The sequence below is a fragment of the Pleurodeles waltl genome, chromosome 4_2 (assembly GCF_031143425.1).
Source record: "Pleurodeles waltl isolate 20211129_DDA chromosome 4_2, aPleWal1.hap1.20221129, whole genome shotgun sequence".
Lineage (NCBI taxonomy): Eukaryota > Metazoa > Chordata > Amphibia > Caudata > Salamandridae > Pleurodeles > Pleurodeles waltl.
This window is the reverse complement of record NC_090443.1, coordinates 474,239,629-474,256,115: the sequence shown is the minus strand read 5'-3', so window position 1 is coordinate 474,256,115 and position 16,487 is coordinate 474,239,629. Positions and strand designations below refer to the sequence as shown.

At 42.5% G+C, this 16,487-nt stretch overlaps 1 protein-coding gene across 2 annotated transcripts in view; it reads right to left on the bottom strand.

Annotated features, from left to right (window-relative positions):
* Positions 1 to 16,487, bottom strand: part of KEAP1 (kelch like ECH associated protein 1) — a 210,449-nt gene that overhangs the window by 74,384 nt on the left and 119,578 nt on the right. For both annotated transcript variants that reach the window (XM_069231815.1, XM_069231814.1), the window contains one exon: positions 14,450 to 15,135. In XM_069231815.1, coding sequence (XP_069087916.1) covers positions 14,450 to 15,135 — 686 coding nt within the window. The remainder of the gene's footprint in view (positions 1 to 14,449; positions 15,136 to 16,487) is intronic.

Below are 16,487 nucleotides of genomic sequence, written 5' to 3'. Positions count from 1 at the left end.
CGGGGGTAACGTCAAAGAGGCCCTTTCAAGTGAATCACAACAACCTTACAGCCCAGCCCTGTCTCCAGACATCAGGGGGGTGGGGGGGGGTAATCAGACCATTGTGTGAGGGCAGGACACAGCCTATTAACATGTAAGGTGTGATCCAGCCCAGAATAACTATCAGCATGCAGATGCCTGCCCTGTCCTACCCAGCCCTTCCTGTGTTATGGAGGTCTGGAAATTATGCACTAAGTGGAGCTGCCACTCCGCCCCAGACGTGGATTAGAGTCAGCCTGCAAAGCACTAGACATATAAGCACAGAGAAATCCCCACTTTATAAAAGTGGCATTTCTAAAATAGTATTGTAAAATCCAACTACACCAGTAAGCAGGATTTCTCACTACCATTCTAAACATATCAAACATGCCTACGCTACGCCTCACAGATCAGAAATTACCACTTAGGCATATATGAGGGAATTCCCAATGCAAACCTATGAGAAAAGCAGCACTAATAGTGGTGAAAAACAAAATAGGCTGTTTGTCACTATTAGGACATGCAAAAACATAAAAGGTACATATCCCACATTTTACATAAACAGCACTGTGCTCATAGGGCTATCTAGGGCCTACCTTAGGGGTGACTTAGGTATAGTAAAAAGGGAGGTTAGGCCTTAGCAAGTAGTTTGACTTGCCAATTCAATGTGGCAGCAAACTGCACACGTAGGCCATGCATTGGCAGGCCTGAGACAAGTTTGAAAGGTTACTTCTGTTGGTGGTGCAAACAGCGCTACAGGCCCACTGGTATTTAATTCACAGGTCCGAGTATATTGTATACCACTTTACAAAGGACTTGGAGGTAAACTAAATAAGCCAAACAGGCGTAAGACACTTATGCCAAGTTTTAGGGGATAAAGCCCATGCACTTTACCACTGATTAGCAGTGGTAAAGTGCCCAGAGTCCTAAAGCCAACACAAAGAGGGTCAGAAAAATAGGAGAAAGGCAAAATGTTTGGGGCTAACTCTACAGAAAGGACCATTTCCGACAATCTTCATCTCATCTTTCAGAACTTTAGAATTCTCATGGATTTTGTAGAGAGTTGAGAGTGGGAGAAGAAAGCAGAAGGATTCATAATTAGCTTAAAGTTATGTGAAATGAGTAAGCAGAGATGTGGTGTATTGGCTTTCCTTCAGGTCTAGTTATACATAATTGAAAAAGCCAGAGGCGTACCTGTTCACCTGGCTCACCGGAATGGTTTATAAAAGGTCCCACTTCACTGAAAACATGGCATTCTCCGATTGTCTCTGAAATGCTTATATATACACACACACACACAATTGAAAGAGAAGGATTTATCTAAGAGGAATTCAAATGCCTGCCCTCAAAACTGAAAAGTACCCTTTTCAGGTAAACTTTTCAAAGACTCACCTGAAAGAGGTCAGAAACTGCATTTTCGCAAACAGGAAGTGGTTTGTGCCGCTATTTCCTTTCTTTCTAAACCACTTCTCTGTCTGGCCTGTGCCCTTGTCAGAAGATGGCATAGTGTAAAAAGACTGCCACTTCCTGTCCTTATTGAGGAGTTAACAGAACATGAGGCTAGATGCCAAACTGAAAGAACATTGGCGAGTGGATGTGCAAGCTAGTAAGTTTCCCTTTTACTACTTTACTCTGCATTACTAACAAGATAATAGACAGCGATAGACTGGATTTTATGCAATCTACGTTTAAGAGATACTCGTGGAAAAAAAGACAAGAACAGTAATGTTCTAGATAGCACCCCTGCTTATACCACAGTAAAAAAAGAAAACCATTGGAGGCACATCTCTCTATGTACTATGCACAAAATTAGGGAACTCGCTTAAAGATATGCACCATTGACAAGTTCCTGGAATTCAGGAGAATGGAGAAGGCCGGGCTTTTCCCCAGCTGGAACTAATGAAATGGAAGAGATGAATCTTACTGTACTACAACCACAAATGAAGAGACCTGCTGTTAAATATTCCTTTAGAACCTTAAGCGAATCTTCATGTTGGAGGAAAGAATTAACACAAATCTCAATGTGTAGCTTGCTCATATTGGAGACAACTATAATCTCTGCAACTGCAGATCTCTGAAAGAATAAGTCAATCAAAATCTTCCATTAACTGAGCACATCAAGACTCTAAAAAACAATCTTTGTAATTGCAAGTCATTACTAAACAAATTACACATTGCATGTCACGCCATCTATGGCCCACATGAGATGCGAGCTCACAGATTAAGCGTAATGTGTAAATTGACTGTCACCATGGACTGCACCACACCTCACCTTAGTTAAGAGTTTGGACAAAAAAAAAAAAAGCAACTGTACTCATGGTTTCAGTTATTTATTTTTTGATGATACTAAGGAATGTCCTTAAAAATACACCAGGTGCATATGCCACAAATCCAAAAAGATGTTAAGAATTAAAAAGAGCCCACACTTTCTCACAAGTATTTATTCTTTTTTCTCTCCCAATGGTCATATGAGGAGCGAGGGGGGTGGAAGGATGGATTGGTGTTCAGTCATGTGGGCAGGAGACAGTTAGGGAGAAGTTGTGTGGGGGTTGTTTAGGCAGAGTCAATGCAGTCCAAGCCATGTTGTTAGGTGGTTATTTGGTTGCACCAATGGATGGATTGGATGCCAGTGTGCTGGCACCCTTTACACATTTTTAGGCATTAGTGGGGTATGGGTCTAAATCTCAAAATCTACCTGCCACAGTAGAGATTTTCAGGTGGCAGGGGTAACTATGGTTCTGGTAGCCATCTGGTAGTACTGACCCATGTCAGGGACTCTGGACTGCGGTTTAAAGTTGAGGTTTCTCATGACTCCAAATGACAAGTGGAGAAGAAAGTGCACATACAACAGCTGCACCGGGAGGGTCCAATACAAATTGACCCATGACAGCCAGACTTGGCCAATCAAGTGATAGGTATCTTTTAACTTCTGAGAGGCTCCACCAATCATGGTGGTGAGATAGGGGTTGGGGTGGAGGGCATGATCCAGTTGCGATAGATCTAGTCAGGGGTCAGCAGCCCATCCTGAGATTGGTTCTGGATGGCTCAGGTAGTAGTGCAATGGCTACAGGTAAGAGACCTTTTCCAAAGAAATGTAAATCTCCCAAAGGGAAACAGAAGGTTTCACTCTGGTACGAAAACCGAGGTTACATCAAAGGGGCTCCAATGGGCTACTTCGCCCACCCATACAGATAACAGGTTTTCGTCAGAGAGGAAAGGTGTATGTCCAGATTGCACTGTCCGAGATATTGGCAGCCCAGCCATCTAGTGTAATTTATTCTTATGGAGTGCAAAAAAGACTCCACCCTTTAACCATCCAGGTACATACCTGCAACCAACACACAAATTGTATAATATATGTATTATACAATTTGTGTGTTTGTTTCAGATGTGTCCAGGGTGGAGTCTTTTGGACTCCATGTGGGTAAATGACATATAATCATCATACATGACACTGACAATATAGAGGAAAAGGACAAAGAACCCAAATTATAGGAGACTTTTGGGGCCTCGTGATACAAATCTACACAAACACTAACACAATAAAATACACAGATTTACATGGAGCCGGTAGGCCATCCCTCCATAGGGGGGGGGGGGGAAAGAGGTGAAAAAACCTGTCCCAAACTATGCCATCATCATCATTAGTCACTCATAACTGACGCACTGAACAGTAGCCACGCTCAAAAAGAGTAGTGCATTCTGGATGCCCCATCAATAAATATCACGGCTTAGATCTGCTGTCTTACCCATGTTACAATAAAGTATCTTATGGGGGCTAAAATGAAAGTCAAGCTTACTGGAGAAACACACACAAATATTCAGTAAAATGTACAAAAAAGAGCAGCATAGTATCTCAAAGCCATGCTGAAGACCTTTGCCCAAAGAAGATCATTGCACAAACCTGTCAGCGGCGCAGGCTTTCTCATTTTACAGGCCCCAATCTGAGTATGCCCCAACTTCTTCCAACATTATTAAAATGAGACAAGTAGTTCATCTTCACATTATTTATTGTCATGTAATCTGGAAGCAATTATCAAACAATGTTTCTAATTTATGAGGACATGAACAGTCATGTGGGCTTATCACCAACCCATGGTGCACCAGGAACTTCTTTGCAATCTTTAGCGACATAGTCCCACCAGACTAGAAGAAATTCTAAAATCTTAATCATCAGTATTTAGACAGCACAGGCGGCATGCTTTTCTCTTGTAGCTTATCTAAGTAGCTGTGCATATTTTCTCCTTATCCAATGCCCTCCAGGCATAAGCTTACACAGCCCATCTAACATATTCATGTGGGCAACACAGGCTTCTTAATACTGTAACTTTGTTGTCTGAAGAGTTGTAAAGCAGGGGTGGGAAGTAGGACTATTGGATAAACAAACTCGTGGTCCCACTTATAATCACTGGTTGCTGAGCTTGATCTCAAAGATGTGTTGAATCAGCAACATTATCAGTGGACTATTTTCAAAGCCCTGTGTTCAGTTCAAGCTTTAGTTGTATCTATCAATGTGTTGATTCCTTTCACATGTTCCTATCATCCACATATTCTATTTCATATCTATATTCCCCTAAGTATTATAGCCATCTGCCGAGAGATAGAGTGGTTTTTAAATCCCCTGAAACAGAGGTATAGGCCCGAGCCAAAGGCGAGGGCCTATAACAAGGGTGTGGCCCAGTATCAACTTGAGGCAGAAGGGCTACAAAACTATTAGAGCATTCCACCTACTGAGGGTAGAATGTTCCAAGTTAAAAAAGGAGAAATAGAGAGACAACATTTGTAATGTTAGGACTCCAGGTTTACACCAATCATTAGAAGCCTGGAGCTACTCCAATGGAGCTCTCAACATTTCAATGTTCTAATACAAATTTCTGTTTAGTCAACACACATAGCCCCTGAAAAGAATAGGTGTCCACAGCATGACGCTTTGGCTCTAAGTCAACAACAAAAAAACTCAAAGATGGGCCAAGAAATCTGCCTGACCCTTATAGAATTTCTGCATAGTGTACATACTAACCAATTGAGCTGGAAGGAATTGGTTCAGCCAAAACTATCAAAATTACAGCAGGTATATCAAAAATATGTTTTCTTCACTAGAGGGAAATGGCTATTTTAGGAAACCAACATAAAATATTGATATTCCCATGATACCTCTGCAAAAGCCACTCGTCAGAAACTTAGAATGTACTCTTATTCACGTGAAAATAAAAAATATGTATTTTTCTGCTCCTAGTACAGCATATGACTAAAATTTTTGTAAGATTTATCCATCCATCCATTTAAGTTACAGGCATCAATCATGCCGACCCAGCAACTCTACAAAAATCTCCCTACCCCGTCTTTTTTTCCCCAAATCTCTTAACAGTTGAAACCGTTGAAACCGTTGGCCTCCCTCATGAGTATCACAAAGTTCCCACAAACGCTCAAAGTTGATCCACAATGATATCAAATAGCATTGAGTGGATGCTCGGCACTGCCACATGGTCTTTGCCCACAAGATTTAACTACCAAAGGCGTCTCCCAACTAGGCTTTATTAATACACATTCTAAATATGTCCTCCCTGGATCCCATACACTAGCCAAGTTCCTGTGGACTTCTGGTTTTAACTGTACATTCAGCAACAGACAGCGTGAGAACTTAAATGGTTTAATCCTACCCTCTCTCTGGTCCCGCCAACTTATGAGTTTTAGCACACGTTAGAAACTACACAGAGCAAGAACCTGGGGCAAGAGTATTTACTCCCACATTCCAGACCAGGCACAGTGAGACTTTGGAGCTTGCCCTCACAATCCGGACAAGACAGAGGTGAACATGGGGCTTGAGACCCACATTCAGGAACATAACGGGTGACAACTTGAGATGTTAATTTCATATTCATCCAGCTGAAACAGGGTGATAAGACAATTGTTTTAACCCCTCATGTCGATCTTAAGAGTGAGAAGTAGGTTTTGTCACCCATGTTTCAAGAACTAAACAGGAGCGCAGGAGAATATCACTGCAAGTTTTATCCTGTCTAGCTTTCTGTAAACACACAACACTGGTTGTGTTTCCCTTCAGCATGAGAACTGGCTACATCAAAGGTTGCTTTTTCAGTGAAACAGAAAGCACACATCACTTAGAGGAAATAAAACCAAGCATTGTCAAAGTCAATACGTTTTCACTAAATATATTTGCTTTGTCTTTTTCTTGCATGTTGCACAGCAGTTGGGGTGCTATGCAGCACTGCTTAAAGGCCAGCACTGACCACATCATTGCACTTTTTTCCTTCAGGCCATGTAGCACAGCACTGCTGAGAAAGATGAAAAAAAAGACCTGGGCGGGGTGATGGGTGTGGGTGCAGGGGGGGTGGTAATTCAACTCATTGGAGAGTGGAAGAAGGTCAGGGGTGGGTGGGGAACAAAAAAATAGCGGAGGGTGGGGGGGGGGCTCGGAGGAGTTCAGGTGGGGGTTTTGGGGGAAAATGGCCAGCGGAGGTGATAAGGAGGAGGGTGACACTGTGGAGTTGGGGGGGAGGGCAGACACCACAGAGGGTAACTCCACAGAGAGCTGGAGGAGGACAGGGATGAAGGAGAGGGACAACAGTGCATGCACTCTATGAGTGCATGCCAGTTAGAAAATATATAGTAATAATAAAGTAGTTCCTGCTGGCCAGTGGAAGGACACTGGCCGCATGAAGCAATACTTGGTCCATGCTCAAAAGCACAGGAGGATGCCGGATGTCAGTAGGAGCAGTTGACCAATTGGAAATAGGAAACAGTAATGTGAGGGCCAACCAATGGTAAGTAAAGGTAAGTAATGGGTGGGCTCTATGCACCCTTTAAGATTTAGTTTTTCAAAACGGACAATAGCTTTCGCTGACAGCAAATGTGCGCTCTAGACAAAACCAAAATGGACAAAAAGCATAAGCAAGAATAAAGAGAACATTCTTATGGGGTGGAGTCAGGTTGCCTGGAATGCAGTGACACATGTTCCACAGAATTTATACGAGCCAAAACCTGTGGGTGTCAATTGAGTCTTTGATGCCAAAGCGGAGTCACAGGAGTAGCCTACTGACAAAGGCGGTAAAGAGGAGACAAGCCTACTGTACACAAAAACACTTAACCAGACGACATGCTACCGGACTGGATGGAAGGAAGGGCGTATATTCCATAGAAAGCCTTCACTGCACAATCATTTGCTCTGTTTCCGTCCCCTGCCCAGGTTGTGAGCAACCAGATTAACTTAACACAAGGTGCTGATTTCATAGAAATACTGGATTGTGTATGTGTACACATACACACACACACACACGTGCATCGAAACTGTAATCGCAATAGATGGATTGCAGGGAATTACAGCACTGCATCCAGAATTTGAGCAAGCGATTTCCTGGAATACCACCAACACAGACAAAATATTAGGCCCTATTCACACACTGCATTTTGTAGTATTTTTATGTTTAGTTGTACAAAAAAAAAAAAAATACTACTCGCATGCCGAGTGTAAATCTCAACCTCAAATTCTCCTATGTTTTCGATGGGAAGATCCTCACAGGTATATTTACCACATGGTAGTAAAGTGGGAGGGACGAGAGGAGAGGCTGGAGAAAATGTCATACTGTCTACTAAATGGCTGAGGTTTAGGAAGGGGATAATGGCGTGAGGGACATGCAGTTACCCACAAAAGTGTAAGCCCATTACTATTCACAATCACTTCTAAAGTTACTTCATGCCAAAAGGTGACGATAAACAACAGTAAATTACTTCAGCTCTGACCTGGGGTAAGTCCAGCAACACATGTAGGCAAAAACTAGTACAGCAGAACCGTCCTATAGAAAATAATGGAGGTAGGGACTTAAAATAAAATCCTATAGGAATAATCGTAAATTAAATTAGTTTAAATATTTCAAAATATGAAGAACATTTGAGTAACTTTATACTCAGATGTTTGTGAGGAGCCAAAAGTAGTAAAGTTAATCAAAAGTGCAAGAGTAAATTAAAAGTGTAAATTACTCACAATTGTAGGTTACTTTTGTGAATAGGCCTGATTGACAGTCCTACCACGGTCATAAGGGAGTACTGCCACTGCATCACCTATAAAGCTATCACGCCACTGCCTATTTCGCTCACAACCTCACCACATCCGGTGGCTCTTCGCTCACTCACAGCCAGGACACCATTAGAAAGGAGACAGAGAAGTGGCAAACAGAAACAAGCAGAGGTCCATTTTTGGCAGGGTAGTCTGATGGTTTGTACATGTCTGTCATTCACAACTTGCTTTAGACTACACAGTAAGGGGCAGTGGGTGAGCCCTCTTTCCCTACTGGCTCATTGCAATTTATATGATTGCATAAAACCAGTGCACATCATTTCATCACTTCCATCTAAAAATAGTTACTTTCTCTTTAATTAAAAAAATTGGCTCAAGGTCTATTTTTTATTTTATCACTTTAAATTCTGGATATTATGCCTGTTCTTAGCGTGCACAGCCACATGGTGATTTATTTTCTAGTTTCCTTTTAAAGTTGCGGTTACCAGGTGATATTGTAACATTTTAGCTTCCTGCAATTTGAGTGCTTGTTTAACTGGCAATTTATTCCTCTCTCCTTTACAAATAATAATAATAGTATAATGCATGGAACAAATGAAAGGCTTATTGAAGAAAGAAATTACACACACACAAAAAATGATGTGATGGACAAAAGCGAAATGGAAATGACAGGCTAATGTATGAAGCCGCTGACCAAAAATCCCTCTATATAAGTACATTTGTTTTAGAAAAACAATTGGCTGATAAGACAGTTAAAGTGGTCTCTAAAGTCAGATCTATAAACAAGATAACAAGTTCCTCTATCCTTACCCCCTGGATTTGAACAATATCCCTGTATCTATGGAAGCTGCCCCAGTGCTCTAATTTAGGAAAGAACCTCTTACCACTCCAAATTACACACGGACTGGGTCTCTACATTTGACCCTGTACAACACTCTGCTGCCTTTTGGCAAGGTTGGCATCATATAAACATCATAACTACGTACATAATTATCCTTGAGTCTAGTGTACTAAGAGGTTCACTTGGTTATTCAACTCGAATCCAATAGTGACTTTAGCCCTTGGACATCAATGGTAAATAACATGCACCATGTTGCTTCCTTCCCATGTCACAAATAGGACCTCTGGCGCCACTGCATTGCAGTTCTGGGATAAGGATGGCAGGCAGGTTAAGGTTTTCTTTAACTGATAAAGGTCAAAATAGAGGGAGTCTAGCCGGACAGCACAGCTGTGCCAGATAATTATGTGAACCTCATGAGAGGGGCTTTGGCTTCACCCACACTGGGAGCCAGGAGTACATGTTTGATTGAGCAGATATTATGCGATGCCACAAAAAAGTGCTCGCCCCCCCAAGCAGATATGATCATTTTGTTTATTTATCCAGTTGCCTAAGCTTGAACCTTCAGGGGCACACACATAATATTGGAATGTTACTAAAGTGTCTTAGATAACTAGAAAGGTTATGTTTTTCTCTGGCAGCAGTACAGATGGGAGGAGGGCAGTCACTACCCTACGTGGATTTTGAGCTCTGGTGTAACTGTCACCGGACTTTTTAACCTACACCAATATTATTCTACAGTCCTTTGCTACTACACAAATATGTACCTAATCCCATGCTATTTACTTGTAATGCTTCACATTACCATATAGAACATTCATTTAAAGACAGACCTATAGGCATTGCAAATTATTATAATGGTCTGGAGTGAAAGTGGAGCTGTCACCAATGATGTAAGAACAACCAGAAGAGGGAGGCTTTGGTTCTGTTCACATGTTGGGAGTCAGGAGTACATGTTCTGATTGGGCAGAAGTTGTGTGCTTCTACAAAAATGTCCTTGTCCTCCACACAGCTGTGATCATGTTGTTGGTTTATTCAGCTGCCTGAGGTTGAACTTTCAGAGGCACATATATGACATTGTAATGCTATTATATATAACTTAATAATGTATTGTGTTTTCTCTGGCAGCAACAAAGATGAGAGGAGTGTGGTCATTACCCTACATGGAAGTTAAGGTCTGTGTTGAAAGTGCAACTCTCATCCGACCTTTAAACTACGCCAATATAATTTTACAGGCCTTTGCTTACATCCAAATACATATCCATTCCCCTGCTATCTACCTGTAAGGTTCACGTTACCATACAACATTCTTTCAACATTCAATGCTTGTTTGCTTTGCCTGGGCTTAGACCCAGGAGGCCATGGACCACTTAGAACACTGAGCATACGATTAAATCAAGAGGAGGGAGGGGAGGGGGAGTAAACTCACTGGGTGCTTGTGATAAAGAATCAAACAGTTAAGACAAAGCAGGCCACAATAACGCAGAGGAGCCTTGACATCTAGCAAGCCAGAAGCTTTTCTGGTTTAATGTGGACAGCAATGCATGGAGCCCACAACGGCCAGAAACAGAAATAGAGTCAATGGATAGATATTTGAGAGGAGAAGCAGAGGGACCACTGGTTTCAGAGGCGAAGGAGCATATCATGCTGAAGATTCTGAGGCAATGCGGCTAGTTTTTTTGCAGCATGCTTAGTAGGAGTCATGATGAGGCTTGCAAACCAGTGTGTGTAATCTTTTACTATGGCCAAGTAAGAGTGCCCAACAGGATGATGATGATGCAAGAACACCTACATTGTCACAAAATCTTGTAGTTTAGACTCTAAAACAGTCCCCATTTGAGACTGTTGATTTACTTGTACAGGAATACCTCCCTCTCTACAGCTTTCTTGGTAGTGCCACATCAGCTGGTGGAGGGCGCTACCAGTTACAGCTCCTCATATGTTACTTTTCAAGATAGTCGTTTTCAGAATAGAGCTGAATAGTGTTAAGACACTTCAGATTTTCATCGCAATTGTTTCATTGCTCTTTCCTAGGTGTCAAGCTTCAACTGTGCATAGAATGCTCCTGTCACGTTGAAGGCAGCAAGTAGGTTGCAGAGATTCAAAATAAAAGAGCTGCCGCCATTAATCTACCAGAAATAGAGAGGTGTAATCAAGCGTGTAGCTGGACACCAGCAGTGGAGATGATGGTGCAGATGCAGAAGCACAGAAATACAGAAAGATGAGATAGGAGGGAGAGAACTTTTGTTAGACAAAGAGGAGGCTAAAAAGGGTGAAGAGAAGTGCATACAGATGCGCCCACACCGGTGCAAATTCCTGTTGACCACTATTAAATTTTATTCTCCAGATGGGTTCCTGGTCATTATGTAATGCATTTTTGCATACATTTAGATTACTAATTACTTGGCCTCTTGGCGTTGTAGGGTGGTCACGGGTACAGTGATTACACCTTAACAGACAAAACAAGAAGACATTCTACTGGTCGATTAAGAAAGACAAATTGGATGCCGTGGGCACAATTCACCACTACCAGTTATGTGCTCCAATCTAAAAACCAAGATGCAAACATTGGATCCAGTTGAAACTATTTCTAACTGGTTAACTGGAATTTCTATTGGTGCTCGAATAGACAGGGAGAATCAATAGGGCCCTACATTCTTGCAGAAAGTTAAAAATAAATTCCTAGGTGCAAATGGTCTCTACAGAGGGCAATGAAGGACCCACCATATGGGGTTGACCCTTTAGCGGTCTCTCTTCGCTTTCAGAAAGAGGCTATCAATAGTGAGGGCTGTACAGCATGTACACTACACATTCTAGGTTCTAGAGTATTGCATGCCATGCAGTCCTAACTCCACACACCTGGGGCAGTTTGAAGGAATTCATTGTGCTTGCTGAGCTTGACGTATGGCAGAACAGGGTGGAGACAGTATCTACTTGTCAAATATCCTTTTAAGTACTTATCAGGGAGGCTAGTTTACAAAGAACAAATGACTGAAGACCCAAGGTTATCTAGAAAGGTGATTCGAAGGAAGGTCTAAAGTTTTAAGGCAAAAGGTTCTTTCGCCACATGCTTGCAAGCTTGGAACTAAACACTGCTGGATCCGCGCTGAGCTTGTGCAGCCTTTGTCCTAAATGAGGATCCTTGTGGACCGGCCATATGTGATCTTGTCTATTATATCATATGCATTCAATACATGCCAACAGACCTGATTTAGGTCGGGAGGCTCCCTATTTTTAAAGCCGAAAATGTCTATATTTTGGCTGCCTCGCACCTGAAATTGCCCGTTTCAATAGAAGTCAATAGGAGAAATACTTCCTCCCGATTATTATTTTATCTCCCACTTTCCTCTTGTAAAATGTTGGCATATGGCATCCGCCTGTAACCTTGAGCAGAGGGTGGGTGCTGAACATCCTTGTAGACATCTTTCCACAGCTTTCAGTTTTGCCCTGGTCTCCTAAAGGTCAATCACTGCAAAGACTTTAATAAGTCAGCAATGGCTTCAATGGTTTACCGCTCACTCCAGAGCTCAGTCTACTGGTTATAGGGTCAAAGCCAAGATCGGCCACAGCAGCCGCGCCGTAAAGGAATAGCTTTCAGCAGTGACTCGCGAGCTGCTTAGTAAGTGATTCTGCAGAGTAAGAGAAATAAAAATCCGCTTTCAACAGGCGTTACACTAATGGTAGCTAAGACCTCGCCACCAATATCCAATTTAGAAAACTCTTCCACCAGTCGAGGAGGTCCTTTTTACCAGTTTCACGTCACCCTCTAAATGTCTATGATGGGTCAGGCAATTTTTCTAACTACTACAAGACTGCGCTCAGTGGAACTGTCCCCACAGGATAAACCTAAATAATACAAATCTTTCAACTAATTTGGACCTTTCGAGTACATTTGGAATGTATGGAGCTTCCGGAGACAGGACAATGGGCAGCATATAATTGTGGGCCTGGATCTGCCTTTCCCTCTACAGCCATGTAGCGAACACATACAAACTCCTGAATCCATGTGCGCCCTTATTGTTCATGCACAAACTATCAAAAGTGAACGCCTTCCATAAACATAGCTGATGTCTGCACTATTTTCATTCATTACTTTTCCTTTTGAAGCTCCTTGCTACAAGGTGGACCGATTCCTGCACAGGCACAGGCCATGTTTTAAGAGGGGAAACATGAGATGAACAGATATAGATAAACGCAGCTGGCATTGTCAAAGTGCTATTCTTGCATGAACATATTAATAAAAGGAAAATGACCAGAACTGAAGTTTTTTTTCCAGCCAGGAGCATTAAGGTAGTTAGCATGGGCAGCTACATCCTGGTGAGACACGGTGCATTATCAGGAGTATCTTGATGTCAGAGAGCCAAAGGGGTTCATTTGGTGCATCTATGCAATTACAGGAAAGAAACATATTCTTTGGGATCCACCTGCCACACAGACATGCTCCTGTGATGGTTGACTTAAAGAAAAGGCAGTTGTTTTTTGTATTTTAATAATAATAATTTAAGTTACAGCTGCAAGGCGAGATCTCCATGACAGTTACACAGGAAATTGAGAGAATCCATCAGTCAAGAGTCTCAAGGGTATGCAGGGTAAACCTTTCAGGGCTTGCTTGGTTTCTCTTTGTTTTAGGGTCAGTATGCCATGTACAAGTAGTCCTCCACAACCCCCTATTCGGTCATAACTTGTACGTGCAAATACGTGCCAGTGCAGACGGCCGTCCCTATGAAAATCTACAGGTATTTTGTATTGCAAGATTCAGGGCCACGAGTGCAGCATTTTGCTGCACAGCAATACATGATCCTGGGTGCCTACCTCAGAAACAGAAATATGTCATTGTACACAAAATGGCACATATATGTATAATGTCATACATAAATGTTATATTAGTGCGTAAACAGATATCAATGGGTAGGCTTACATCTATAATGACCCTGTCAACTGCGAAAAATGAGACATAAAACCTAACATTTGTCTGGGTGCATAACAAGATAGAGGTTACTGCAACAACTAATGCTGTAACAAAACCTCTGGCAACACCTAGACACCGAACAAGCTAAGCATCCAATCATAAATGTGCATTAGTAACTGATTGCCAAGCTGCAGAATTGATTAGCTAGGATGAGAACCGTAAAAAGTTATTAGCTCAATTCATTCCCACTGTTTTCTATGGGGACAATGAAAAGTTAATATACATTTGCGTTAGTTTGCCACCAAAATAGACTACAAAGGTTTTACACTGTTGATTTGCTTTTACTGGCAGGAGTGGATGTGTTGATTTTCCGGCCTGTTTGCAGGATGGGGTAGGAGGCACGGCCCATGAGATCTCGTACGCGACAGGGCAGGAGGCAGCTTTGGTCAGGTAAAGTTCTGTCTTACAAGTTTAGCCCTGGACAATCCCTCCTCCTTTCTCTTGGATACTCGGCTATGGATTGCAAGAAGTGCAACATGTCCATGTATAAATAACAGCAGCAGAACAACTTTAAAGTATCCTTAAACGATTGTTATAAACTTGCTTTTGGAAAAAGATGGAAAAATCAAGCAGCTTCTTGAGCACCACCTACCTCTCAACACTGTTGTGATGTATGCAGCCATGAGACCCTCCCACTGCATAAATCATGCCATCGATCACACCCACCCCGATGCGGTTCCTGGGAACACTCATGGGCGAGCAGGGAGACCACTGGTTGTTCATGGGGTTATAGCAGTCCAGTGCATCAGAGTCCATGTTCCCATCCGGGGCGTTGTTCCTCCCACCCACTGTGTAAAAGAGCCCACCCACCACGCAGCCCCCAAGCCCGCTACGGGGCACCTGCAAGTCCTGCAGTCTGATCCAAGTTCCATCACAGGGGTTGTATGCCTCAAGGTAGCTCAGTGACTGCCGGTAGTAGCCTCCAGCTGTGTAGATGACCTGTGGAACCTTGGGAGTCCGGCAGGGCTGGGGGGTGGTGGGCCGGTGCAACGTGAGGTCCTGGAAGATCTTGGCCAGGTAGTCCTTGCAGCGTGCATCCAGTTTAAGGATCTCACACTTTTGCATTTGCATCTGGAGGAAGTTTGGGGTGAGCGAGTGGCAGCGCACGGCCTTCATCAATGCCTGCACATAGAGATGCCTATTCTCACAGTCGTACTTAATCCAGTTGATGCATGCATGAAAGACCTCCGACTCGCACCGGACATTCAGCTCGTCCCGACTAATTAAGGTTACCAGCTGACAGTGGGACAGGTTAAAGAACTCCTCCTGTTTGGCAACCTGAAAACAGGAAAAAACAAAAGAAAATGATTTAGGCAGACTGACAATGACCAAGAAGAGCTCAATCAAAAACATGACGATCCCAACAGGGTCGCCAATGCACGCTGAGTGCTACTTTTGGACCATGCACTGGCACATTTGCTTGATGGCCCGCTGGGTATCCAAGGTACCAAACTATTAAAAATGCCTCTTAGATTTTGTAATTGCCAGCTGGACTAGCAGCTGGACCTGCTTCCAAAGGGCGATAATGCTAACTGCACATGTACACAGGCTTTCACTCTGGACATTACTCTACGTCGCCTTGTAAGCGCAGACAGATTCCCTAGATGCCTCGTGCCCTTCGAAATTCATACGGCAACCTTTTCATTTTGGCGATTTTGAAATATGCACTTAGCTACCTGGCACACTCAATTTTGTAAGTGGTTAAATTCTGTTGTCTGATGTAGACTTGTCGGCAAAAGGATTTTGGGCGGGTCATCCTTTATATATTTTTTTTTTTTTAACAAATCCTGTTAACGGTTTTCATATGTCCAATTCCCTAATAAGATTATTTACTTCCAGGGTAAGATCATTTACTTCCTTCTTTTCCCTTATCCAATGGAACAGGCACCCTCGAACAAAACTCATTAACTTTCAGAACATCCTTAGACGCTGCAAATGGCCTGCTCCTTCTTTCTCTTCTCCAATGGCTCTTTATTACTTTCTGCAGACAGGGAAACTGGAATGTCTTACTAAGACAAGCACTCTTCCCTTCAGGATGAAACATGCAAGGCAACCATTTTTACAATCTTACATCTAAATGATTATCATGCAAATGGGCGGCAAAAAACTGTTTTTTTTTTTTTTTTTTACTAAAGATTTCCGACACAAACAAAACCTGAAAATGTTGATAATAGACTGTGGGCAGCTCAGCCAATCCTTGGTGGATATGCTGTTATGTTTACTTTTTAGGTCAAGCGCGCAAGCGCTTTGACCGGTTAAAATATTGTGGGCTTTTAACCACGCCTGGGCTTACCTAGTAAAAATCACCTGATGTAATTGGTAAATGCTTTACGTATGTCCCTCTTTGAGGTTGTTTTTGTCACGCTTTGCAGACTACCCCGTTACATGGATTATTGCACAATTGCCTATACACTTCAGCGTGGGCAAACTTTTATTTTTTTTTGTCGCTCCCCTTCGTGCTGCATGGCAATCACAGCACGAACGGGGACGACAGCGTGATCTCAATCATCGGTATTGAAGCACTGGTCACATTGTTCACAGTTACATAATCAGTCATTTCTTGTGGTTCTCCCTTAAAACACCTGAAATTGGTAAATTCTTTACGTAAAACATAAATTCTCAAAGCGAAT